The sequence below is a fragment of the Theropithecus gelada genome, chromosome 7b (assembly GCF_003255815.1).
Source record: "Theropithecus gelada isolate Dixy chromosome 7b, Tgel_1.0, whole genome shotgun sequence".
NCBI classification, from domain to species: domain Eukaryota; kingdom Metazoa; phylum Chordata; class Mammalia; order Primates; family Cercopithecidae; genus Theropithecus; species Theropithecus gelada.
This window is the reverse complement of record NC_037675.1, coordinates 74,326,901-74,354,054: the sequence shown is the minus strand read 5'-3', so window position 1 is coordinate 74,354,054 and position 27,154 is coordinate 74,326,901. Positions and strand designations below refer to the sequence as shown.

At 49.7% G+C, this 27,154-nt stretch overlaps 1 protein-coding gene, 1 non-coding gene and 1 pseudogene across 12 annotated transcripts in view; 1 reads left to right on the top strand and 2 right to left on the bottom strand.

Annotated features, from left to right (window-relative positions):
• Positions 1 to 1,349: 1,349 nt before the first annotated feature.
• Positions 1,350 to 1,643, top strand: LOC112629290 (annotated as a pseudogene).
• A 693-nt stretch (positions 1,644 to 2,336) lies between these two features.
• On the bottom strand, positions 2,337 to 2,408 carry TRNAC-GCA. Its single transcript has one exon. It is a non-coding gene; the product is annotated as a tRNA-Cys (tRNA).
• Positions 2,409 to 3,334: 926 nt separating this feature from the next.
• DCAF4 (DDB1 and CUL4 associated factor 4) overlaps positions 3,335 to 27,154 on the bottom strand; it is a 38,600-nt gene continuing 14,780 nt past the window's right edge. For 2 of the 11 annotated variants that reach the window (XM_025392529.1, XM_025392534.1), the window contains 10 exons: positions 25,548 to 25,627; positions 24,306 to 24,408; positions 20,414 to 20,557; positions 19,267 to 19,316; positions 14,567 to 14,646; positions 12,492 to 12,590; positions 12,272 to 12,369; positions 10,722 to 10,895; positions 9,940 to 10,054; positions 6,512 to 7,527 (listed from right to left, as the gene is read on the bottom strand). In XM_025392529.1, the coding sequence (XP_025248314.1) occupies positions 7,334 to 7,527; positions 9,940 to 10,054; positions 10,722 to 10,895; positions 12,272 to 12,369; positions 12,492 to 12,590; positions 14,567 to 14,646; positions 19,267 to 19,316; positions 20,414 to 20,557; positions 24,306 to 24,408; positions 25,548 to 25,627 (1,137 nt within the window). In that variant the 3' untranslated portion in view covers positions 6,512 to 7,333. Of the gene's footprint in view, positions 4,838 to 6,511; positions 7,528 to 9,939; positions 10,055 to 10,721; positions 10,896 to 12,271; positions 12,370 to 12,491; positions 12,594 to 14,566; positions 14,647 to 19,266; positions 19,317 to 20,413; positions 20,558 to 24,305; positions 24,409 to 25,547; positions 25,628 to 27,154 lie in introns of those variants that run through there. The other 9 variants (XR_003120517.1, XM_025392527.1, XM_025392530.1 and 6 more) reach the window with 9 other exon arrangements.

The window sequence follows — 27,154 nt, the reverse complement described above, 5'->3', positions numbered from 1 at the left end:
ACAGACTTAGAGTGGGACCAGAGCCTTTTAGCAACATGTACAAATGGAGAAATCAAGAAGAAATGGAGTTTAGCCTGAAATTGTTTGTGGGGATGGTTAGGTGGAAGATTTAGACCAAGACAGATCTAGGGTTGACAGGTAATAGGGAGGGGCTGACTTGGTCTTAGATGAAGGATGCTGCTGTGTGAGGAACCTTGTTGGGGACACCTAGGAGGCTGGCAGTACCCTCCAAACCATGTTGGGCCAGTTGGAGTGTAGGGTGTCCACAGCAACATGGGACAGGAGGCAGTATTTATTTGTGGGCTTTTTTTTTTTTTTTTTTTTTTTGGAGATGGAGTTCTCACTCTGTTGCCCAGGCTGGAGTGCAGTGGTGCGATCTCGGCTCACTGCAACCTCCGTCTCCAGGGCTCAAAGGATTCTCCTGCCTCAGCCCCCTGAGTAGCTGGGATTACAGGCATGGACCACCACGCCTGGCTAATTTTTGTATTTTCAGTAGACACGGCGGGGTTTCACCATGTTGGTCAGGTTGGTCTTGAACTCCTGACCTCAAGTGATCTGCCCGCCTTGGCCTCCCAAAGTGTTGGGATTACAGGCGTGAGCCACCGCACCCAGCCAGTATTTGTGGGCATTTTTGATAACCAGTGTGAGCCATTCATTGTTGTCACTAGAAGGCTGTAAGTAAGCAAACACTGAGCTAGTTAGCAAGGGGTCTGTCACAGCTCCGTGCTGCCGTCACAATCACCTGCTCATTTGCTACCTTTCATTGTCACCTGGGGAGGAGGGCAAAATGGAAAATCCTTCAAGGTCAGGCATGATGGCTCACCCTGTAATCCCAGTGCTTTGGGACGCCAAAGTGAGTGGATGGTGTGAGGCCAGGAGTTCTAGACCAGCCTGAGCAACATGGCAAAATCCTGTCTCTACAAAAATACCCCCAAATCTCAAAAATCAGCTCGGTGTGGTGGCACACGCCTGTAATCCCAGCTACTCAGGAGACTGAGGTGGGAGAATTGCTTGAGCCTGGGAGGTCAAGGCTGCAGTGAGCCAAGATCACGCCGGCTGTACTCTAGCCTGGGCGACAGAGTGAGACCTTGTCAAAAAAAAAAAAAGAAAAATGCTCAGAGACTGTAACATATTAATCTTTATGACATCAATAGTATCAAGCAAACTGGCCAAAATGCTTATTCAACGTCTTGGCCAAGTTTAACCCCTTTTCATGCAACCTAGACCACATTTTAGGTGCAGTGAGTGTTAACCAAGAACCAACTGCTGCTCTTTACCCGCCGCCACTGAGTCGCGGAGGCAGAGGCTCAGGTGTGTTCAAGAATCACCTTCCTCCCTAACCCACCGCCATGGCCCAGGAAGGCATCACTGCTGGAGGTGTCATGGACCTTAACACTGCTTTACAAGAGGCCCTGAAGGCCGCCCTCATCCACGATGGCCTAGCACGTGGAATTCGAGAAGCTGCCAAAGCCTTAGAAAAGTGCTGGGCCCATCCTCATGTGCTGTCCCGAACTGTGATGAGCCTGCCTATGTGGCTGGTGAAGGCCCTTGGTGCTGAACACCAGATCACCCAAATTAAGGTTGATGACAAGAAACTAGGGGAAGGAGTGGGCCACTGTAAAACTGACAGGGAAAACCCATAAAGTGGCTGGTTGCAGTTGTGTAGTGTTAAGGACCATGGCAAAGGATGTCATCAAAAAGTTGTTTGAGATGGAGTCTCTCTGTCACCCAGGCTGGAGTGCAGTGGCATGATCTTGGCTCACTGTAGCCTCTGCCTCCTGGTTGCAAGCAATTCTCCTGCCTCAGCCTCCCAAGTAGCTGGGATTATAGACGCGCACCACCATGCCTGGCTAATTTGTGTATTTTTAGTAGAGACGGGGAGGGGGGCGGGTTTCGCCATGTGGCTCAGCTGGTCTTGAACTCTTGAACTCAAGTGATCCACCCAATTCGGCCTCCCAAAGTGCTGGGATTATAGGCGTGAGCCACCGCGCCTGGCCCTTCTTTCGTGTTTTAATTCAAGGGAACTTTGCATGTACTAAGTTTTCAAAAATATATGTTGAAGGAACATTTATATATATACTTCGACACACACCCGATGGCCGATGGCCAAATTGTGTTCGAAGCTCTCAGACTTACTCACAGATTTAGAATCTCCCCAGGGACTTGGTCTTAATGGAATACAAAGGAGGTCCTAAAGGGGCTTTTTGTTCTAGTGGTCAGCTGGAATGTGGGAGGAACAATTTCAACACAAGAGCAAGCTGAAAGTTCCTTTATCTTCTGGTAACACTGTGGCTGACAGTATTTACTTTTAAATGGAAGTGAGAAAACATCCGGGAAGGGGGCACCCGGATTTGAACCGGGGACCTCTTGATCTGCAGTCAAATGCTCTACCCCTGAGCTATACCCCCTTCACCTGCTGAGCACTCCTTCCTTGTCCACTTATGGTGACTCAATACAATCAAGTTCCACCCACACTAGAGTTCTGGCAAGCTTTGTGTTCTAAAGCCCCACCTTCTTAATTATCCATCATCTGCTTTGGCTTTTCCCTTGGCCACCAATAAACTGAAAGGGAATACTTGAAAAATGACATCCTGGGCTGGGCACGGTGGCTCACGCCCATAGTCCCAGCACTTTGGGAGGCTGAGGTGAGGTCAGGAGTTTGAGACCAGCCTGACCAACATAGCGAAACCCCATTGCCGCTAAAAATACAAAAAAATTAGGTGGGCGTGGTGGCAGGCGCCTGTAATCCCAGCTACTGGGGAGGCTGAGGCAGGAGAATTGCTTGAACTCTGGGAGGCGGAGGTTGCAGTGAGCTGAAATCACACCACTGTACTCCAGGCTGGGCTAAAAGTGAGAGTCTCTCTATCTATATATAAAGTGTGTGTGTGTGTGTGTGTGTGTGTGTGTGTGTTTTGTAAAGATAGGGTTTCTGCATGTTGCCCAGGCTGATTTCAAGGGATCCACCTGCCTGAGCTCAAGCAATCCTCCCCTCTCGGCCTCACTTCAGCCTCCCAAAGTACTGGGATTACAGGCATTAACCACGAAGCTTGGCTTTTGCTCTGTTCTTGATGGAACAATAGCCAGCTCTGACCTGGGGCTCTGCTCTTAGCTGGGCAAGTGCTTTATTGAGGTTGAGTAGTATGGCTCCTCCTTATCCCACTGGCAGGGGAGAACTGAAGCCCCTCCTTTCAAACCTGGCACTCGTTGGTATGGAGTGCAAGGGCATAGGCCCGAGAAGCCCTTTCTCCCCTCATCACCTTTCCAGGGGGAAGAGAAGCCAAGAATAGAGCTGGCTCCTTCCTCCAATCTCAGGGAAGAAACAGCACACTTGGAGACACAAATTTTTTTCATGTAAAGTAACCTTGAGAGTTCATCTAAACATCTGTCTTAGAAATTCAGGTTGAGGGCTATGAAGGGAAGAGATGCTGGTAGAACAGAGGGAGGTAGGTGATCTCTCCAAAGATGGATGTGCTCCGGCAGAGAGCTGGGGTGTTCCCGCGGTAGCCAAACCTCCCACTGAACCCACTGACCGGTTTCAGACCAGCACTGCAGTGGTCATGCGCAGTCCCCTGCTGGAGAGGATGCCCTTGGGGGCGAGGAGAGAGGCCTGAGCCTGCATTCAGTCCACCTCTTGGCTTCCCCATTCCCCTGGGTGTGGTATGGGATGCCAACCAGGCGTAGTCACTGCATTCCCCATGCCCACAGCCGAACATGCAATCCTCAAATGTCCCGAGCCTCTGGGTTGAAAAGCCAAGGGCTGGTAAGGTTGAGGGACAGGCTTCCTAGAAATAAAACCCCGCAACAGGAATAATTGCGGGGAGACTGTGAACGGTTTGTGCTGGGACAGGAGGGGTCAGAAATTCTGGGCTTGGGCTTGGCAGAGCTGGGCTTTCTCCCACGAGAAATGAGAAAAATGTCACCCTTGTCTCTGACCCATGTGGAAAAAATGGATGGGCTCAAAATCAATTGGACCAAATGTACAAAGGATCATGCGACTAGAGGAGTGGCCCAGGATGGTGGAGCTGGGCTGGGAGGAGGGTTTACCCTATTAGAAAAATCTCTCCCAACTCTTTCCCGTTGTTGTTCATCTGGGCCCGGAAAATGAGCAGGACACAGCAGTGAGGGAAACAGGGGCTTCAGAATTGGGAAGAGTGAAGAGTGGAATCTTAATCCCAGCTCAGCCCTTCTCGCCAAACCACTTTAACTCAAGAAACTTGTTTCCCAAACTGTGCTGTGGGGTTAGTGTGAGGGTGAGAAGCGCCTTACAAATGGCTCATGTCTGTGATGTCAGCACTTTGGGAGGCTGAGGCCAGAGGAGCACTGGAGCCTAGGAGTTCAAGACCAGCCTGGGCAACATAGGGAGACTCCATCTCTACAAAAAACAAAAAATTAACTGAATGTGGTGGTACACCCTGTGGGCCCAACTGCTCAGAAGGCTGAGGTGGGAGGATTGCCCAAGCCCAGGAGGTCAAGACTGCAGTGAGTCGTAACTGTGCTACTGCAATTCATGCAGTCCAGCTTGGGCGACAGAGTGAGACCATGTCTCAAAAAATACAGGGCGGGGGGGCTGACATACAGTGGGTGCTTATTAGCTAATATCAGGCAGCACTGTGGCACCATCTGCTTGTGTATGTGAAGAAAAGCTGGAAGGATGCAGTCCCTGGGCCTCTTCCCCTCAACCAGGCTTCGCTATGGCCTAGGAACCATGATGAGGCTGGAAATGGGGGCAGCACGTGCCTGTCCCTACCCAACTTCTCCTGTTGAGGTATCTCTGTCCTTTCCCGAAGATGTGGATGTAATCTACTATCCAGCCATCCCTTCCTGTACCGCCATGATCCTGAAAGTGGGGAAGAGAATACAGAAGACTGTCAGCCACCCACAGTGCTGAGAGGGCACAGTACAAACTGCCCTGGGGTTTGCTGGTGGGAGAGGGAAGAAGTCACAGCCTTAGGTAACTCAGGCGGACAGATTAAATATATTTAAGAACCGAGCCAGGTGCGGTGGCTCAGGCCTGCAATCCCAGCACTTTGGGAGGCTGAGGCAGGTGGATCACCTGAGGTCAGGAGTTTGAGACCAGCGTGACCAACATGGAGAAACCCCGTCTCTACTAAAAATACAAAAAAATTAGCTGGGCATGGTGGTACATGCCTGTAATGCCAGATACTCAGGAAGGCTGAGGCAGGAGAATCGCTTGAACCCGGGAGGCAGAGGGTGCAGTGAGCCGAGATGGCGCCACTGCACTCCAGCCTGGGCAACGAGAGCGAAACTCCATCTCAAAACAAAAAAACAAAAACCAAACAAAGCAGGCTGGGCACAGTGGCTCACACCTATAATCCCAGCACTTTAGGAGGCTGAGGCAAGAGGGCCACTTGAACCCAGAAGTTTCAGACAGCCTAGGTAACAAGGCCAGACCCATCTCTACAAAAAAATAAAAAAAGTAACTGCCAGGTGTGGTGGCACACGCCTGTAGTCCCAGCTACTCAGAAGGCTGAGACTGCAGGATCGCTTGAGCCCAGTAGTTTGAGGCTGCAGTGAGCTGTGATCATGCCACTGCACTTTCAGTCTGGGTGACAGAGAGTGGGACTCTTGTCTCAAAAAAGAAAATTAAAAGGCTTTTTCAAAATGTGTACACCAGATTATTTTCAAGCCTTTAAACACTCAGGTTCTTCCTTTCTCCCTCCCCAGACTGTGGTTCCTTCTGTCGTAAAATTACATGAGTTGATGCCAGGTGTGATGGCTCATGCCTATAGTCCCAGCACTTTGGGAGGCCGAGACGGGCAGATCACTTGAGCTCAAGAGTTCAAGACCAGCCTGGGTAACACTGTGAAACCCTGTCTCTGTAGTCCCCGCTACTCAAGAGGCTGAAGTGGGAGGATCCCTTGAATACATAAGGTAGAGGTTGCAGTAAGCCAAAACCGTGCCACCGCATTCCAGCCAGGGTGACAGAATAAGACCCTGTCTCAAAAAAAAAAAAAAAAAAAAAAAAAATTGGTTCTCTATAGAATACGTTGTATTAGTCAGGGTACTGGCAGGAAATGGATGGAACATTCAAGTGGCTGAGAGTCTACCTAGTGAGGCATCCTGGGCCAGCAACAGTGAGGTGTGATGACCAGCTGTAGGTCTGAAGGGACAAATGGAGAGTTGTTGGAACCCGGCTCTCTCTGAGCACTTTCCAATAGAAGTGGTGGGTTTTAGTTACAGCCACCCATAGCCCAGCCAGAAGGGAGCCGGGGAACCAGCGATCCCACTTCCCTCTTCTCTTGCCCTCTGTGTTCTGCTGCTGCTTCCCACGGGCTGAACCTACCTGGCTGCTGCGAGCCAGGGAACCCTGACCTAGTCCAGAGGTGAGTCTCTTGGGCATGCACAGAGCAAGGTGGAGATGGAGAGATGATGAGGGCAGAGTGGGTCTGGAGGGGCCCAGGGAAGCTCTCCAGGAAGGCTATGAAAGCTGGTCCCAGCAGCCCAAGCTTCATGATCTCCTGAGTCATTCACAGAAGCGCACGTCACACCATGATTCTTTTCTTGGTTTATTGTTTGGTAGAAAAACAGGCTCTTTAACACTGAATAAACATCTCACAAACCGTCGCTCCTAGACTGCAAAAAGTCAAAACCGATTCACTTTGACGCCAGGCCCTTGAATCTGACATTCAAGTCACTGTAATAGAAACCAGAGCTGCTGTACCTTAGAGGTGCTTCAACAAAGGTATGTTAAAGACTCTTTAAAACTCCTAGCATGTAAGAAGATCCATCTTTCCTTCCAATGCCTTTGGATAATAACAGGAGAATCCCGGAGATCTGCTGTTGAGTTCGAGAAGGCCAAGTTTAAGGATTCCAAACTCCAGCCTTCAATATTTCTGCAGGGACTTAGAGAAGTAACCTCCCCATCCTCTCCTGCTGGCTTCCCCAAGTACAGATGCAGGTCGTCCTGGGACCCAGGCACCGAGGGCTCAAACCATCTCACCGTCTCATCGCTGGGCTTCTCCAATGGGCTCTTGGTGGAAGAAGCTTTTAGTTTTTGCCAATCTTCAGTCCTTAGAAAAGTCTTTTTTTGTTAAGAAAAGGTAGGGAGGGTTAACTAAGTTCTAAGAATTCAATAAGAAAAGGAAATAGGTACCTTTTATGAAAAGGACTTCCAAGCTCTCTGAGCCAGCAATTTAACTCAAATAACTTTCCTGAGTGTCTCCACACGGAACGTTCAGCACTTTTCTCCTAGCAGCCAGAGGATGGGATCTGTGTACACTGTCACTTAAAACGCCCTCATCAGATGCAGTAAAAAGTTACACTTTCCTCCCGTAAGTCAAATCCACACAGCTCTGGGCTGTACCCTGCAGAATTAGCTGTAGGAGTAACAGTAAAGGTCCTGCCCGACAGCCATGAGCAGCCCCGGTGCGCCCCGGGAGCCCCCCAGCCGCGACGAGAAGGCTACACTGGGAATGTCGGCCTTGGAGGCAGGGTATGGGGAGGGTATGGTTCTGAGTAGGTGGGCATCGTGGAGGCTCCAGATTCTCGTGTAGCAGTCCTGGCCCACTAGGAAAGAGGAAAGACACATGGCAGGCTAGTGAGAGAATGCAAAGGAAAACTCACCTACATGTGGACATGGCTTCTCAAGATTCCTCAGGGCTGTGATTTCATGTGAGCCAAAACACAAACTCATTAACAGACAGCATTTCTATGGATAACGCAAGTCTCCCTGTTGTGCTAGAACAATGACAAGATGCCCTGGTTGGCTGTGTGATGCCACGAGTGGCTTGGAGGTATCCTGGCTAACGTCTGGGGATTCTGCTGCTCCTGACGTCACGGAATGTTCAAGTGTGAGCGCAGCCCACCTGGTCTAGATGACATGCAACTGATTTCTCCCATTTTTTAGGGACAAGGTCTTGTTCTGTCGCCCAGGCTGGGGTGCAGTGGTGCAATCAGGGCTCACTGCAGCCTTGAACTCCTGAGTTACCTCAGCCTCCTGAGTTAACTGGGACTACAAGTGTGTGCCACCATGCCTAATTTTTTTTTTTTTTTTTTTGAGATAGGGTCTTGTTATGTTGCCCCGGCTGGTCCTAAACTCCCAGACTCAAGCTTCCTAAGTGCTAGAATTATAGCTACCACGTCTGGCCTGATCTTTTCATGATATAGTAAAAGATCTGTCAAAGTCATTACATCCTGGGGATGGACTAGGTTGACAACTCTCCCCACAGCTCTTTGTGGTTTAACGCTTCAGTTCCTAAGACCAGTTTCAGTCTTCAGGGCTCCAGTTCTGAGGACTGTGACACACAACAGCATGGATTACAGCAGCCCAGAAACATGATATATACTACTGGAGAACTTCAGCAGAAGAGGACAGGCCTTGGGCAGTCATGGATTTCACATTTGTGATTCTGATCACTTGCGTGACTCTAAGACCAGAAGTGCTACCGTGGCTGAAGCTGAATCCCGGCTGCAGTTTATTACTGCAGCTGACGACTACCTGCATCTGCCTTTCAGCAAGGCTGAGCTCTCTCTATCATCCAGCTCACAGGAGCTCTTCTGCGATAAAAATAGGTGAAAAATCGATTTACAAAGGAAGCGAAGTCCTGGTGTTGATGAGAATAGTAAATAAGTCTAAGAACGTTCTTACAAAGTGATGCTTCCTAGCCACAAAAATGCTCCATGGGGGCCGGGCGCGGTGGCTCAAGCCTGTAATCCCAGCACTTTGGGAGGCCGAGACGGGCGGATCACGAGGTCAGGAGATCGAGACCATCCTGGCTAACCCGGTGAAACCCCGTCTCTACTAAAAAATACAAAAAACTAGCCGGGCGAGGTGGCGGGTGCCTGTAGTCCCAGCTACTCGGGAGGCTGAGGCAGGAGAATGGCGTGAACCCGGGAGGCGGAGCTTGCAGTGAGCCGAGATCCGGCCACTGCACTCCAGCCTGGGTGACAGAGCAAGACTCCGTCTCAAAAAAAAAAAAAAAAAAAAAAAATGCTCCATGGGGAATAAGCCCTTTCTATAGGAATACCAGTAGAAGTGGTTCATGAAGACTGAGAACACATTCTGTAGTGTCAGGGGCCACTATTTCAGTGTGAAAGCACTGAGCCTGCACACTGTCTGATTATGCTATAGCCACTATCATCTGTAATCAATTGGTAACTCCCTTCCCAGGGGCTTAGTGGCCAGCCAGCTGCTCCTAATCTGCAGATTGTGGAGCCACAGGGATGGTATAAAGGGGCCATGAATCTTTTTTATTTATTTATTTATTTATTTTGAGATGGAGTTTCGCTCTGTCACCAGGCTGGAGTACAGTGGCGCAGTCTTGGCTCACTGTAACCTCCGACTTCCTGGTCCAAGCAATTCTCCTGCTTCAGACTCCCGAGTAGCTGGGATTACAGGCAGGTGCCACCATGCCCAGTTAGTTTTTGTATTTTAGTAGTAATGGGGTTTCACCATGCTGGCCAGGATGGTCTCAATCTCGTGGCCTCGTGATCCGCCCTCCTTGGCCTCCCACAGTGTTGGGATTACGGGCATGAGCCACTGCGCCAAGCCGGGGCCAAGAATCTTTACAATGACCGTAACTTCTTTTCTCAGCATCCTCTGGTGGAAATGCGAGTAGAGACAACAGGGAGCCCATGTTTTTGGGTAAGATAGCTGTGTGGTGGGATACTGCTGGCCTGATGAAATCCACGCAAACTCCAAACCCAGGCTCCCCAGCACCCCCCACCTGCCTGTTTCTGAAGTGATGTTTGCCCACTGACATGGGACGAGGCTGTCCACCTGGTGGACATTTATTTACACTGCGGATTACTAATATATCCAATTCTACTTCCCTCCTAGTCTCCCCACCCAAATGTCCACACTCCCCTCGATTCAGTTCTGTTTTGGGGTAACTTTTCCCTATGCTGCTGAAGTTGCTGGGATCGCCCCTGAGAGACAGTATTTGATGGGGTGGAATTTCCCCATCCTTCCTCAAGTACCTGCCACAAGGATTCCTTCTTCCTCGTGCACATGCAGGGGCAGGTAGGCGTACTCATTCACGTGGCCTTCGTACTGCCTTATGCACTTAGTGGTCCTCAGGTCCCACAGCTTGATCTGTGGAAAGAAGCACCAGGAGCCATCAGAGAGGGGCCAGGAGGTACCACGGTGGTCCCCAAGTGCGAAGCCAGGAAAGCAAGGTGGTCTCCAGTGGCCTGTGCAGGTCATGAAGATCTCCATCTCGAATTCCTGAGCCTTGGAGTCCATCAAAAGCATGTAACCAGGTCGGGCGTGGTGGCTCACGTCTGTAATCCCAACACTTTGGGAGGCCAAGGTGGGCAGATCATGAGGTCAGGAGTTTGAGATCAGCCTGACCAACATGGTGAAACCCCGTCTCTACTAAAAATACAAAAATTATCCGGGTGCCTGCAATCTCAGCTACTCAGGAGGCTAAGGCAGGAGAATCGCTTGAACCTGAGAGATGGAGGTTGCAGTGAGCCGAGATTGCACCATTGCACTCCAGCCTGGGCAACACAGCAAGACTTCGTCGCAAAAAAAAAAAAATGGTACACAACCAAAGAATCCTTTTCACTTTTGTTCACATCAGATTAGGCTCATATGGGCAACAAAGCAGTCCCCAGGCAGGGCCAACAAATCACTTGGTCTTCAGTGAACTTCCCTTGCCTGGGGTCTCGGTATGAGGACCTCTTCAGCAGAACCCTTTCACCCGGCAGGTCTCTGGGCCATGAGACTCTGTGGCCTGAGAAAGTTCATGATCCCCTACCTTTCCAGCCATGTCTGATGCCATCAGGTATTGCTCATCTTGGAGGATCCGCACAGAGGTCACTGCTGAGTCATGAAACAGGCGGGTGGCCTTCCACCCCTTGCCTTGATTTCCACAACGCAGATCAATGGCAAAGATTTCCCCAGAGCGGCAGCCATTAAACAGCAGAGGAACCTGTAGAAAGAGGGCCTGCTCGGTCCTGGCTACCATGACCTCCCTCTAAGGCTGGGCAGGGCAGGTCCTCCTGCTATAACCCCTCTTCCAGCCTCTGGGTTGGATGGTGTGATCAGACACATGCTGGTCAGGGTTTGGGTCTCAATGGAGTTGGAAGGGAGGATGATTCCTTGTTAGTGGCTAGAAGAACCAGACCCCACGTGTCCTCCTTATGGGCAGCATAGAGGTCCTAGGAGCTGCCTGCTCCCCGCTCCCCCACGCACTGCCCCCTTTGGCCTTTCTCTCTGAAGTCCCAGAGATAGCACCCCATCTCTACCAAACGCGGGTCAGCAGGTTCATTCACTTTTAAGGAAAGATGGTATTTTCTAGAGAAAAGTCCTTAAAATATAGTTATGACCACTTTTTTTTGAGACAGAGCCTTGCCCTGTCGCCCAGGCTAGAGTGCAGTGGTGCCATCTCGGCTCACTGCAACCTCCGCCTCTCGGGTTCAGGTGATTCTCCTGCCTCAGCCTCCTGAGCAGCTGGGATTACAGGCGCCTGGCACCACACCCAGCTAATTTTTGTATTTTTAGTAGAGAAGAGGTTTCACTATCTCGGCTAGGCTGGTTTCAAACTCCTGACCTTGTCATCTACCCATCTCGGCCTCCCAAAGTGCTGGGATTACAGCCATGAGCCACTGCACCTGGCCTGATTTTTTTTTTTTTTTAAACTGACTTGAATTTATCAAGCTTAAATTCTTTTTTTTTTTTTGAGACGGAGTCTTGCTCTGTCGCCCAGGCTGGAGTGTAGTGGTGCGATATCGGCTCACTGCAAGCTCCGCCTCCTGGGTTCACGCCATTCTCCTGTCTCAGCCTGCTGTGTAGGTGGGACTACAGGCGCCTGCAACCACACCTGGCTAATTTTTGTATTTTTAGTAGAGATGGGGTTTCACTGTGTTAGCCAGGATGGTCTCGATCTCCTGACCTCGTGATCCATCCGTCTCGGCCTCCCAAAGTGCTGGGATTACAGGCGTGAACCACCGCGCCCGGCCCTGATTTTTAAATATATAAAATATATAACCTGAGACCTGTGAAGAATTGGTGTTTAGCTTATACATTTTAAAGATGGTTTGTCCTGCTGGGTAAATCCAAGTACCCAAGAACTGCTCACAATTCCTTTCCATGAGAGGTTGTTTAGAGCAACTCAGGCAAGCCTTTCTGGATCAACCAACTTTCACTCAGTTCAGACACGCTTACAAAGGAACCCACTGAGCCTTTCTGATGCTCTTTCTCCCCTGTCAAAGACGACTAGATGGCACACAGAGGAGTCCAATTTCAATCTGGCCAAATTTCTGCACGGGGCAAACTTTATATTCTGCCTGTCTCAATCCAACTAACCATGAGAGCAAACTGCTGGGCCAAGACATCACTGTTGGTCCCAAAGGACTGCCGGTGTCCCGTCACCACGTTGGTCAACAGGACCCGCCGAGACAAGCCTGGCGGAGACAGAGATTGGCTGGTGAGATTATGTCACATGTAGTCTGGGGAGAGGGACAGCTACAGGGGTTTTAAGGTCTGTTAAGGCCTCTTCTCTGGGCACCCGGGGAGCCAGGCTCACCTGTACTGAAGCAGTTATTTGCTTGGATATTCAGGGACCAGGCACAGGACCAGGCACCAGGGATCCGGAAACTGCAGAGCATGCCAGGCCGGTCTATTCCTGCTAAGGGGATAGGAGAATGTAAATTGTGGCTGCCCTCTAGCCAGGCCAGGGACCACTGGGTTCAGAAAACATCCAAATATGCCCATAGCTGCTCAGAGGGTCTATACCTTTGGCCCCATTCTGGGTTTTGTGGTTGCAAGAGAGAGGCTCAGCTGGGATGCCTGGCTCACAAGTGGTTATTCTGAAAATGCATGTATGTTAACATTCCCAGTAGTCATGTTTATAGTACTGATATCAAGGAGGTAGTGTACTGTCAGAGGTAAGGTGGCTCCGATCCTCGATCACCTACCAGCTATGTGATCTCAGGCAAGTGTGTGTGTATATACATACACACACACACAGACACACACACACACACACACACATACAAAGATATATATAGATATACGTATTTCTAAGACAGGGTCTTGTTCTTTTGTCGTCTGGAGTGCAGTGGCATGATCATGGCTCAATGCATCCTCAACTTCCCAGGCTCAAGGAATCCTCCTATCTCAGCCTCCCAAGTAGCTGGGACCACAGGTGTGAGTTACCACACATGGCTAATTATTTATTTTTTGTAGAGATTGGAGTCTTGCTATGTTGCTCAGGCTGGTCTCGAACTCCTGGGCTCAAATGATTATCCTGCCTTGGCCTCCCAAAGTGTTGGGATTACAGGCATAAGTCACCATGCTTTGATAAAATATTTTTTAAAATAAACTTTTGCATTGATAGAACGTACACATTGGAAGGATACAGTTCAGTGAGTTATTACAAACTAAATATAGCCACATACCCGCCAATCAGGTTGAGAAACAAAACAATCCAGGCCGGGCGCGGTGGCTCACGCCTGTAATCCCAGCACTTTGGCAGGCCAAGGCGGGTGGATCACCTGAGGTCAGGAGTTCGAGACCAGCCTGACCAACATGGAGAAATCCCATCTCTACTAAAAATACAAAAATAGCCAGGTGTGGTAGTACATGCCTGTAATCCCATCTACTCGGGAGGCTGAGGCAGGAGAATCGCTTGAATCCCAGAAACAAAGGTTGCGGTGACCTGAGATCACGTCACTGTACTCCAGCCTGGGCAACAAAACTCCGTCTCAAAAACAAACAAACAAACAAACAAAGAAAAAAGAAAAGACATAAAACAATCCAGTACCCCAGAGGCCTCCCTCACATCCCTTTCCCAATTACTGCCTCTCCAAAGGGTACTGTGAGCCTGACCTCCAACACTAAAAATTACTTTTGTAAGGCAAATTCTGAAACTCTCTGCCTCAGTTTCCTTAACCGTAAAATGGTGGTAAGACACACTCCTGCCTCATAAGCTTGCTGTGTGATGAAATACCAGGCACTGAGCTAAATGTGCGTGATCTCATCTAATTCTCCATGGATGTGCACTGGGAAGGCCTTGTCCACTTTAGGGAGGTTCAATATTCCATTCAAGTTGGCAAGGGGCAGAGCTGGGATTCGTGCCAGGTTTGCCTAGGGGCAGAGCTGGGATTCGTGCCAGGTTTGCCTGAAGCCCACACTCTTAAGAGGCCTCTCACTCTTGTCTTATTGATCCTAATTATCTGATAGACTGAAAATGTAGTATCTAGAATGCTGTCAGGAAGGAGGAGTCAAATTGCCTTAACCTAGGCAGAATGTTAGGTACCCCTGATAGCACCTGAGGTGCTCTGGACCTTCGGAGGTGTCTCCTGAATGATGTGCACAGGCATCCAAATCAGTGTTCTAATCTCACGTTGGTTTACATACGTGTTAAGTCTGCTCTGGCTGCTGAAATGACTGAAATGGCCCAAGATGGGTAAAAAGGGGCAGATGCTGTTAAAAAAAAAAAAAAAAAAAAAGCACATGCTTCTGGTACTAACCCTGGGACAGGCTTAGGGAATCCTCCCACAGTGCCTCTGCAGTGGCCCCACACTCCTCTCTAAGCCACTCCCACACAGCTCTTGGGAGATATAGGACAGATTTCTTCAAAGGAAGAGAACCCTATACCTGGGTGACTATTGACGAACAGTGACGCTGGGAGCAGGGTCGCGCAGCCTGGAGTCTCCGCGAGTCCCATGAGGCACAGCCTGGAAAAAGCTGTTAAGGACAGTTAGGCACAAGGCTCCCCTCTGGGAGGAGGCATGGGCATTCACCCTTTAGAAGGTCATACGGCACACAACCTAGGACAGAGTAACCCCGCCGTCCAGATTCAACATACGTTTACACTGTCCACATTTAGCTTCGCGTGTTTTTTTTGGTTTGTTTGTTTTTGAGACGGAGTTTCACTCTTGTTGCCCAGGCTGGGGTGCAATGGCGTGATCTTGGCTCACTGCAACCTCTGCCTCCTGGGTTCAAGCGATTCTCCTGCCTCAGCCTCCTGAGTAGCTGGGATTACAGTCATGTGCCACCATGCCTGTCTAATTTTGTATTTTTAGTAGACATGGGGTTTCTCCATCTTGGTCAGGCTGGTCTTGAACACCCGACCTCAGGTGATCTGCCCGCCCTGGCCTCCCAAAGTGCCAAGATTATAGGGGTGAGCCATCGTGCCCGGCCAGCTTCAGATTTTTTTTCAAGGGAAAAACAAATCAGATATCAGATATAGTTAAAAGCTGGGTGTGGTGGCTCCTGCCTATGTAATCCCAGCACTTTGGGAAGCTGAGGCAGGAGGATGACTCGAGCCCAGGAGTTCGAGACCAGCCTGGGAAACATGGCAAAACCTTTTCTCTACAAAAAATACAAAAACTAGCTGGGCGTGGTGGTGTGTGCCTGTAGTACCAGCTCCTCGGGAGGCTGAGGTGGGAGGATTGCTTGAGCCTTGAAAGTCGAGGCTGTGGTGAGCTGTGATCATGTGACTGCATTCCAGCCTGACTGACAGAGTAAGACCATGTCTCAAAAATAAAATACTATAAAAAAACCCCAAAAGCCCCCCTCTCTGATCCCTCCCTAGTCCAATTCTCCCTTCTCCCCTACCCAGAAAGAACTGCTCTTCTCAAACTGGTGTAAGTTCTTCTAAGCCATGCTGTATTTCCACTACATGTATTTGTCAATAAATAAAACAAAGCAACTTTTGTTTTAAAAACTACATACAGAAATGGCACTGCACAGAATATCTCACTACCAGCTCTTAAAATTTCTGCTTATCTGAATGGGTACAGGTGACACCTCACTATTATTTCAATGGCCATTTCCCTGACTACATGTGGGTATCTGTTCACATGAGCATAGTCACTGGGCAGTCTCTCTGACCTGCCCCTTTATACCCTTGCCTATGTGTGTGTGTCTTCTGACTGATGTGGTTCCTCTCCTTTTCCCCTCATAGACAAACTTCACTCCAGAGGAGCCTGTATTTATTCTCACTCCCTTGCCTTTCCTCCACTGAAATCCAGGCCTGACCCTCAGCTTCCCAGAGAAGTGTTCTCACCACAGTCTTCAATGAGCTCCTGATTTCTAAATCTGACGGAAATGTTCCAGTTCTGCGGGCCATGTAGCCCAATTTCTACTGCACACTCCTTGGCCTCAACCCACCACTCTCCGGGAAGTCTATCCTGGGCCTTCTCCTATCACACGATGCCCGGGCTAGAACCTGCGCCTGCCCCTTGGTGCCCTTCCCTCCACTCCTGCTGCCTCATTTCATGCCCTCACTGCCGCTCTCCGTCTTGCAGCAGCTTCTGAGGACTTGCTCTCACCTGTCTATCCCCCAGCAATGCCACCAAAGGAATCATTTTCAAAAATCACTCCACAATCACAAACCCCCGGGACCTCCCACATCCCTGAGCGAGCATTCAGTCTTGAAAGGTCCTACTCCCTAGCCAGAAACATCATGAATATCAAACTGCTGCCAAACATACCAAGCTTTCTCCCAACTCCTCTTTCTATTAGGAGTCCCTGGCCTCTTCCTGCCCTCATGGGTCTCCCTTCAGGAAGGTGGCTGCAATCCCTCCTGCATGCAGCTTTCCTCCTACACTGAAGACTGGTGGAGCTGCCTGTCTCCATCTCCTTGCAACTGCATATACTCGATAGGTGTTGTCTGAATGACCACACATATTCCTCACTGGAAAACGTAACTATCTGAAAAGCAATCACGTAACCTTTTAAAAATCTTTTTAAACATTTTATTTTTATATATATATTTTTAGATGGAGTCTTGCTCTGTCGCCCAGACTGGAGTGCAGTGGTGCAATCTTGGCTCACTGCAACCTCTGTCTCCCGGGTTTTCAAGCAATTCTCCCGCCTCAACTTCCCAAGTAGCTGGGATTACAGGTGCATGCCACCACACCTGACTAATTTTTGTATTTTTAGTGGAGACGGGGTTTCACCATGGTGGCAAGGCTGGTCTCGAACTCCTGACCTCAAGTGATCCACCTGCCTCGGCCTCCCAAAGTGCTGGGATTATGGGAATGAGCCACCGCGCCCAGTCACTTTTTTCGTTTTTTTTTTTTTTAATTTAAGAGACAGGGTCTCTCTTTCACCCAGGCTGGAGTGCTGTAGTGTGATCATAGCTCACTGCAGCTTTGAAGTCTGGGGCTCAAGTGATCCTCCTGGCTCAGCTTCCTGAGTACCCGGAACTACAGGCATGCACCATGATGCTCAGCTAATATAATTTTTTTTTTTTTTTTTTTGTGGAGAGCAGGTCTTGCTATATTCCCCAGGCTGGTCTCAAACTCCTGGTCTCAAGCAATCCCCCGACTTTGGTCTCCCAAAGTGCTGAGATTACAGGTGTGAGCCACCGTGCCTGGCCAGGTAACATTCTTGACCATCTGAGTATGTGATGTGTATGTGACATACCACTCTGGGTGGTAAGCTCCAAGTTAAGTATCTCCAGGATAGAGAGGGTGCTGAAACTGTAAATGGGAACAGCATCACCAAATAAACTTATTTTGCTTCTGGGTTTGGAGGGCATGGAAGTGAAGAAAGTGCGATGTGCATGTTAGTTACTGTTGCTGAATCTCAGCTTATTTATATTCAAACTTTGAGTACTTATGGGGCCACGCTAAGACTTAATCCTTTGACAGGCCACAGGTTAACTAAGGGCCCAATAAGTGTAGAAAGAATTCCATCTAACCCCCACCACTCTTGCAGGGAAAATGCAGAGTGCAGGTCTGAACAAAGTAGTATTTTTCGAAAGGGAAAAAGTTACCTGAACTTCTGAAGCAGTACAAAAAATCTGTAGCACAAAGGCCCGAAGATTACCAGAAACTGCCACCAGAGGGCAAGCCACCGATGAGGCTACGACAGACCATCCATCCCTTAAAGCCCAATTACATGGAGTTTTTTTCCCTCTCCTTAGCCCACAGAAACATGAGAAACCATGCTGTTTTAAAAGACTGGAAATGAGAGCGAGGTTCGTTTTTGCTCTCTGCAGAGCTTGGCCTCTTTAGCCCTCTGGTTAGATCATCATAGGAACACGTGGTCAGTCCCATTAGCCTACAGAACCCCATCAAATGAAAGCCACATACAATTTTCAATTTGGAGAACACACATAGTTTGGTGCCTTATATAAATTTGTAATCAGGTCGCTAATGTATTTAGGCTTTACAAGCCTTTGAAATGTAAGCTGGGTGTGGTGGTGCATAGCTACAGTCCCAGCGACTTGGGAGGCTAAGGCAGGAGAATCACTTGAGCCCAGGAGTTCTAGGCTGGAGTGAGCTATGATTGCACCACTGCACTCAAGCCTGGATGACGAGCAAGACCCCTTTCTCTGAAAAAAATTAAATAAAAACCAAAAAACTCCTTTGAAAGACACTGCTGTGAAACAAATAAAATTTTAAAAAAAGACTCTGATTCAGTTATCACTTGTTGAAGACCAATGATGTACCAGGAACTGGTAGGTGCATTCACAGGAGTTAACTAATGCTAATCTCATGACAACTCAAGAAGTAGGTGTTAAGTACAACGAGCAGTCATGTTGTTTCCAGAACACATTTAATATGAGAATGAACCAAGGACAAGAGTCATTAACATGTGGCTTTCAGTGAATCAAGTCTTGTGCCATATCAAGAGCCCCCAAGGGTACCAGAGGCCAGGGACTACAACACTGTACTACTGTGCTCTCAGCAAAGTGGCTCCGCTCACTCAGGAAGGCAAAGACTAGTGTGATGAGCGCTCTAAAAAGCTGTTGCCAGCAGGGACCTGAGGCCCAGAACCCACGGACCCAAGTCCACTGCCAAAGAAACCCCCTCCCTGACCCTGCCCTCAGCTTCCCCTAGGAGGACCCTGCCCTCCTGACCACCGTTTTCCTCCCTGGCCTCAGGAGGAGCTGGGCTTCCTCCCCAAGGCTGTGCTGCTCCTTTCCGCTTTGTTGCTCTGCTACCGCACCAGCTCTCCGGCAGGAATACTGGGTCTGTGTTGTGAACCCAGAGCCTCCTGTCACACGCCACAGTGGCAGAGTGGGCCGGCCTTGGAGCCAGACTGCCCGAGTTCCTATCCTGTCTCCACCACATGCATGTGAAGGCCCAGAGAGTGTCTGCCACACAGTGACATCAATGTCATCTTGAGAAACAGCCATGATGGGACCTCAGCTACTTCTCTGTGCTCCACGGGCACCCTTGTGTTCTACCTAGGTACGCTTTTTTCTAAAGCATGAGATTTAAGTGCACAAGGGCCCAGCCCTCTGGTCACTAAGATGCCATGCCATGAAGCCCACAGATACCCAGGTCCACGTCAGGGTGTGGCCTGCCCACCAAACCTCTTCTTCTGCCAAAGGATACAGAATGTGGGAATCCAAGTGATTGAGCGAGGCCCAGCACACCGAATTCACCTGGTGAGGAAGCACACAGCAAGACGGAAAGTTACTCCACAGTAATATGCTTGCCTGTGGAATAACTTGGGGGGACACAGACATGTGACTTCTTTCTTCAGGTCTTGCTCCTCTTCAAATGGGCTGGAACAAACATTCTGAGGGCAGGGCTTGAGCAGGACAGGAAGTAACCTCAAGTCTGAGTCCTCCAACAGAGCCACAGGGAGACATTTGGTATATCTGGCATACCCTCTGGGCAGGGCTGAATGGCAGGAGATAAGCCTAACTCTGAAGGTGTATCTTACTTCACCCAGAAGCCATTTTCAACCTGTAACCATCTTGCGGCTTATGTCCCAACTGAATAGCAAGTCACAGCTTCTCATGGATGCCGCCATCACCCCACTGCAACTTAAAGGTTGCTCCCTAGACAGGAAGCTCCTCTTATTTGTTTAAGCCTCAGTGCTGGCTGCGGCCTGGCTGGATGACGTATCACTCCAACACACAGGGCAGGACCCCTCCTATCCAGGCCACAGTCACTGTCACCCATGTCCAAGGAACTCTCTGCCCTGGTGTGGGCCCTTTCAGATCAACTCCTGGACCCCTGGAGAGACAGTCCTGAGGACCAGTTAAAGAAGTGCTGTTTCAACCTACCCCAATCATCTCATTTCACTTTTTTTTCCAAGACAAGAAACTCCTGGGACCCTTTTCTTTCCCTATGGGTTCTGAGCAACTATAAACCCATTTTTTGAGATAGGGTCTCACTCTGTTACCAAGGTTGGAGTGCGGTGGCACAATCATGGCTCACTGCAGCCTCGATCTCCCGGGCTCAGGTGATCTTCCCACCTCACCTCCCCCCGAATCCCCAAGTAGCTGGGACTACAGGTGCACACCACCACACTCAGATAATTTTTTTTTTTTTGTAGAGACGAGGTTTCACCATGCATGTTCCGCTGCCCAGGTTGGTCTGAAACTCCTAGGCTGAAGTAAAAATCAAGTCTTATGGAAAAATGAGGTAACCATGCTCTGCCCTCTTTCCCAATTGCTCTCCTCTATCCTGAATTTGGCCAACTACCCCCAGGGCCAAGTGTGCAGCAAGGCTACAGGGATGGGCAACATACCTTCCGGTTGGTGAAGTAGAGGTTTTCGTGCATGAACACCTTAAGCGTAGGGGTCTTCAGACTTTGCAGGTTGATGATGCCATACTTGGAGCCTCCGACTTTGACATCATTCACTGTGAAGAGCCGGTCACTGTTGGTATCTGCCTGGAGAAGAGAAGGGGGCAGTGGGTGACATCCCAGGCTGCGCCTGGTGGGTTACATAAGAGGGATCTGCCCATCTCTCCTGGCTCCTATGCTCTGTGCATTTTCACTAGGTGAGAACTCCTCTCCATGAGCGAGTGTGGAGATGACCTCACTTTCCTAACTCAGTGCAGCCATCTCTTTTTTTTTTTTTTTTTTTGAGACGGAGTCTCGCTCTGTCGCCGGGGCTGGAGTGCAGTGGCCGGATCTCAGCTCACTGCAAGCTCCGCCTCCCGGGTTTACGCCATTCTCCTGCCTCAGCCTCCCAAGTAACTGGGACTACAGGCGCCCGCCATCTCGCCCGGCTAGTTTTTTGTATTTTTTAGTAGAGACGGGGTTTCACCGTGTTCGCCAGGATGGTCTCGATCTCCTGACCTCGTGATCCACCCGTCTCGGCCTCCCAAAGTGCTGGGATTACAGGCTTGAGCCACCGCGCCCGGCGCAGTGCAGCCATCTCTGAGCAAAGTCAGTACATGTCTGATCTAACAATTCAAGAGGAAGGATGAGAATGGCAGTGAGGGGACATGGCCAGAAAGTCTGAGATCTGCATGAGGACCTCACTCAGAAGTGGGTTTGGGAGAGTGCTGGCACGCACCCAGAGGAATGTGCCACGTGCCATCACGAAGGCTGTGCAGCAATAGGAAAAATGCTAGTTCCTATTACATAGGCACTAATTTTTTTTACCACCATGAAAACAAACAAACAAACAAAAAACCCACTGAATAAAATGTGCAATAGAAAAAGACTGCATTCAAATGTAGGCTTTTTTGGCCAGGCACGGTGGCTCAAGCCTGTAATCCCAGCACTTTGGGAGGCTGAGATGGGCGGATCACAAGGTCAGGAGATCGAGACCATCCTGGCTAACACGGTGAAACCCCGTCTCTACTTAAAAATACAAAAAACTAGCCGGGCGAGGTGACGCGCCTGTAGTCCCAGCTACTCGGGAGGCTGAGGCAGGAGAATGGAGTAAACCCGGGAGGCGGAGCTTGCAGTGAGCTGAGATCTGGCCACTGCACTCCAGTGAGACTGGAGTGAGATTCCGTCTCAAAACAAACAAACAAACAACAAAAAAACCAAACACAGGCTTTTTTTTTTTTTTTTTTTTGAGATGGAGTCTTGCTCTGTAGCCCAGGCTGGAGTGCAGTGGTGCGATCTCAGCTCACTGCAAGCTCCACCTCCTGGGTTCACGCCATTCTCCTGCCTCAGCCTCCTGAGTAGCTGGGACTACAGGCGCCCGCCACCTAGTTTTTTTTGTATTTTCAGGAGAGACGGGGTTTCACCGTATTAGCCAGGATGGTCTTGATCTCCTGACCTCGTGAGCCGCCCGCCTCGGCCTCCCAAAGTGCTGGGATTACAGGCTTGAGCAAAGGTAGGCTATTTTTTTATTTTTACTTTTTTAAAGAGGTGAGGTCTCACTGTTGTCACCCAGGCTGGAGTGCAGTGGCATGATCATGGCTCATGATAACCCTGAACTCCTGGGCTCAAGTGATCTTCTCTCCTCAGCCTCCTGAGCAGCTAGGACTACAGGCATGAACCACTGTGCCTGGCCACTTTTATATTTTTTTTGTAGAGATAGTGTCTCACTATGTTGTCCAGGCTGGTCTTGAACTTCTGGCCTCAAGTGAGCCTCCTGCCTCAGCCACCCAAAGAGCTGGGATTACAGGTGTGAGGCACCATGCCTGGCTCAGGATGTGGGCTAATTTTTTTTTTTGAGAGAGTCTCACTCTGTTGCCCAGGCTGAAGTGCAGTGGCATGATCTCAGCTTGCTGAAGCCTCTGCCTCCCAGGTTCAAGCTATTCTCTCACCTCAGCCTCCTGAGTAGCTAGGACTACAGGTGTGAACCACCACACCCAGCTAATTTTGGTATTTTTAGTACAGAGTTTCACAATGTTGGTCAGGCCAGTCTCGAACTCCTGACCTCAAGTGATCCTCCCACCTCGGTCTCCCAAAGTGCTGGGACTACAGGTGTGAGTCACTGCACTTGGCCCTATTTTTGTTTTTTCTTTTGAGACAGAGTCTTGATCTGGTTGCCCAGGCTGGAGTGCAGTGGCACAATCATGGCTCACTGCAGCCTTGACTTCCTGGGATCAAGTGATCCTCCCACCTCAGCCTCCCGAGTAGCTGGGACTACATGCACACACCACCATGCCCAGCTAATTTATATTTTTTGTAGAGACCCAGGCAACATGGGTCTTTTTGTAGAGACCCATGTTGCCTAGGCTGGTCTCGAACTTTTGGGCTCAAGTGAACCGCCTGTCGAAGCCTCCCAAAATGCTGAGATTACAGGCATGAACCACTGTGCCAGATGTGGGCTATTTTAAGCTTTTCTTTTCTCCTTTTAAAACATGATGTGGTTAATCGCTATTTCAAAGCAAAAACTCTACATAGCTATGTGTTTTGTATATATTAATAAATACAGACCCACACACAGGTTTGGACGCTGGTTTTGGTGAAAGTGTATCAACTTTGTTAAGTTTACCCAGGAAGAAGTCATGTTCCCAGAAGAATCACTGAGACTAGACTCAGATCTGAAAAACTGCGCGCCAGGTGGCAAGCCACTTTCTGGCCCTGCGGTCACACCGGCCAGCCTGTCACTGTGACTTTGGGTGATGGAGACGACCTACCACACGTAAAGCCTGGGTCAGGAGAGATGAAGCACGAGGGTCGGGGTGTCCAGGCTTGTGAACAGTGGCCTGTGTATCACCAGACCCCACACGCCAATGATCCCCACTGTTCCCATGTGCTTTACCCCAGGGAAGGGACTCCTGAGGGGAACCCACCACAACAGAAGATTCCACTCATTCAGTCAAACCATATCCCCAAGCACTCATGGAGAGAAAAGCCACACGGGAGAATGTGGGCCCAGCCCCCAACACCCCTCACACGGAAGGACCCCACTGTGGTGGTCTCCTGGGGCAGAAGGATGCAGTGTTGACCTCCAGGGTCAATCTCTAGCATCGGCCTCCAGTCCGGCCAGCAGATGACTGAGTCCAGATGCTCCTGCCTCTGTATCCTCGTCTCACTCTCCCTGGCTTTCCCTCAGCCTCCAGGAAGGACAGGGCTTGCCGGGCAGACCGTGCTCTTACGTGGTCCATCGAGAGGTCAGGGACCTTTGTTTGCAGTGGACCCTCTAGCTCTCTGCCAACATTTCCTTGGCCTCTGGGTTTAAGTGGCTGACCTTGGCCTCCAGCTTGGGTCCATCCCAAACCAGAGAAGGCCTTTCACCCCCTGCAAATGATGTGATGGAGGTGTGTTGATGGGAGGTGCCCCTGAGGCCAGGGCGGCAAGCAAGGAGTGACCAAAGGCATACTGGGCTGCAGGTTTAGCCACCAAGTCCTGTCCCAGTTCAGGAAGAATTAGATGTCCCCTGGTCCACTGTGAACCTTTTTAAATGAATATATAACACAGCCAAGGAGAAGTTACTGTGTCAGGTTTCTTAGTCAAGGTGTGGCTGGGTCCAGACTCTGATTTCAAACAATGGAACTGATATGGGGGTGATGATGGTCACCACACAGCCTGCCTGCCAGCTCAGCATCTCCCAGCCAGTAGCCAGCAGGCAGGTTAAAATCGTACAACCAAGAAGATGCCACCTGCTTTCATTGCAGTTGGCTTCTCCAGAGCCAGGCTTGATGACTGGCAACGCTAAGCCACAAAGTGTCCAGAGGGTAGTACTCACATCCTAGGCATCCACAGCTGTCCCCCTCCCACTCACCAGTATGAGGTTAAATCGGTCGCTTGCCAAGGCGGAGGGATCCAAGCTCCGAATCTGGACCTTTCTCCTCTCCATGCAACTGAGACGCAGCTCGTGGGCTAAACTGCAAAAACAGAGGGTAGGGGCATGGATGCTGTAGCTGACATGCATGAAGAAGATTCGGGGGTCTCTGGCCTTCCCTCCCCGCTGAGGCCCATCTCTCCTCGTCAGCCTGCTCCATAGTACTTCTCAGCAATGGAGCTGAGCAAGATCCCAGATTATCTGAATTTGAGTTTCCCCACAGAACACTCAGGAAGATGAAAATGAAGAAGTGAGTGGCCCATTTACAGAGTCAAAGAGTGGGAGTTAGAGGGACTTGTGCCTGCATCATCCAGGACAGCTCCTTCTCCTGAGATGACGAAAGTGCTGGAGATGAAACAATGGTCTGGAGGGCACTCTGCTACTGGGAAGAGCCCCAGGATATGCTGCCTCTTGTTTTGCAGGATGAGGAACAGATCTAACTAGAGTTTTAACTCTTTCTGTCTCAGAAGGAGGAAAACAGAGGAGAGGCCTACCCTGCCTGATACCCACGGTGTTTCTGGCCTTCCCTGAAGGAGTCCTGCTCCAAGGTGCGAGGGCTGTGCCCCAGGAAGCTGCCTTAAATGCAGGGTTCTTCACTTACACATGTACAGTGGGGGCAGGAGACGCAGGGTTGGGCGCTCAGGTGTTGGAGTCAGACCACTTCTAGTTTTACCTTGAGCAAATCACTCCACTCTGAGCCCCAGTCTCTTCCTCAGGAAATGGGGAAAAGTATCGGCCTATCTCACAGGGTTTTAGTTAGAATTGTATCAGACATCATAAGTACTTGGATAAAGTTTAGTACACACACATCCATTTAATGCCCCATTTTTGGTGACAACTCATTAGAAAGAAAAGAAGCATGCAGAAATGTCATGGGAATGAAGTTGTAGGATCTTCTACTAGAATGACTTATGAGTACCAGAGAATAGACATCTCTGCCTACATCCCCATCCTCTCTCCCTAGCCTCCTGCAAGAGTCCCTCTCCTTCAGTCTAGAGAGAACAGCTTTCTCAGGGTGGGTTTAAGCAGCAGAAGGCAGGTTCTGAACTGGAGCCCGTCAACTGTGCAGGTGCCTCACAGGGTAGCCACATGGTCTGTCCAGATTGGATTCTTGTACCATGAAAATAAGAAACAGGAAAAGAACATTCATGAAGAAAACATAACAAAGAGGCATTGTCTTACTGGCAATAACTGGTGACGTTGAGAAAACCCAGTTGGCTTTTTCGGAGCATGGAAGATGCATTAAATCCCATCCTGGCAATCTAGATTTATTACAAAAAAGAGAACAATTCAATGAAGATTTATTTGTTATGGGATAATGGAGAATGTTTTTCGTTCCACAGGACGCAATAAAGGAAATAGGCACTAAATTGGCAGAAATTTTATGCATAAAAATCCAATGGTATCCTTTCCAAGTCTCCTGTCCTTGGCAAGAGGAAAGGCCCAGCACAAGAAAGTGTGGGCGAAGGCCGGGCGCAGTGGCTCACGCCTGTAATCCCAGCACTTTGGGAGGCCGAGGCGGGCGGATCACAAGGTCAGGAGATCGAGACCATCCTGGCTAACATGGTGAAACCCCGTCTCTACTAAAAATACAAAAAGAAATTAAGCTGGGTGTGGTGGCACGCGACTGTAGTCCCAGCTACTTGGGAGGCTGAGGCAGGAGAATGGCTTGAACCCAGGAGGCGGAGCTTGCAGTGAGCCGAGATCACACCACTGCACTCCAGCCTGGGCAATAGAGCGAGACTCCGTCTCAAAAAAAAAAAAAAAAAAAAAAAAAAAAAAAAGTGAGCAGGAAAGTCTGCTCCTCAACTCTGCCATGTTCTCCATCCACATACACCCAGGGGGACGAAGTCACCAGGTGCAAGAGTGCAGCAATGGGACTGCAAACAGGCCTGCATTGCTTTCCATTCCCCCTGTGGTGACCCAAGGCTGGAACTATACGTTCCATTGCCTACCTTGACAACAATATATGCTAGCATTTAGACCTGTGTCAAGATGGCCTGTATTCCAAACCATGCATCCTGGTCTTCTATTTAAAATAGAAAGCTGGGTCGGGCATGGTGGCCCACACCTCTAATCCCACACTTTGGGAGGCCAAGGTGGGCGGATTACTTGAGGCCAGGAGTTCAAGATCAGCCTGGCCAACATGGTGAAACTCCATCTCTACAAAAAAAATACAAAAATTAGCTGGGCATGGTGGCAGGCACCTGTAATCCCAGCTACTTGGGAGGCTGAGGCAGGAGGCTCACTTGAACCTGGGAGGTGGAGGCTGCAGTGAGCCGAGATCACACCACTGCACTCCAGCCTGGGCGACACAGTGAGACCCTGTCTCAAAAAAAAACCCAAAAACCAAAAAACAGTTACTAAAATTATATCACACTGCCTCCCAAGATTCCTTCAGGAATGACAAAACAGAACTGCTGAAGAAGGTTGGGCGTGGTGGCTTGCGCCTATAATCCCAGCACTTTGGGAGGCTGAGGCGGGCAGATCACTTGAAGTCAGGAGTTCAAGACCAACCTGGCCAACATGGTGAAACCCTGTCTCTACTAAAAATAAAAAAATTAGCTGGGCGTGGTGGGACGTGCCTGTAGTCCCAGCTACTCAGGATGCTGAGGCAGGAGAATCGCTTGAACCCGGGAGGCAGAGGTTGCAGTGAGCCAAGATCATGCCACTGCACTCCAGCCTGGGCAACAAAGTGAGACTCCATCTCGAAAAGATAAATAAATAAAAAAATAACTGCTGAAAAAATTTAGCAAACGAGAAAATGGGGATGGAAGGAGGGGCTCTTG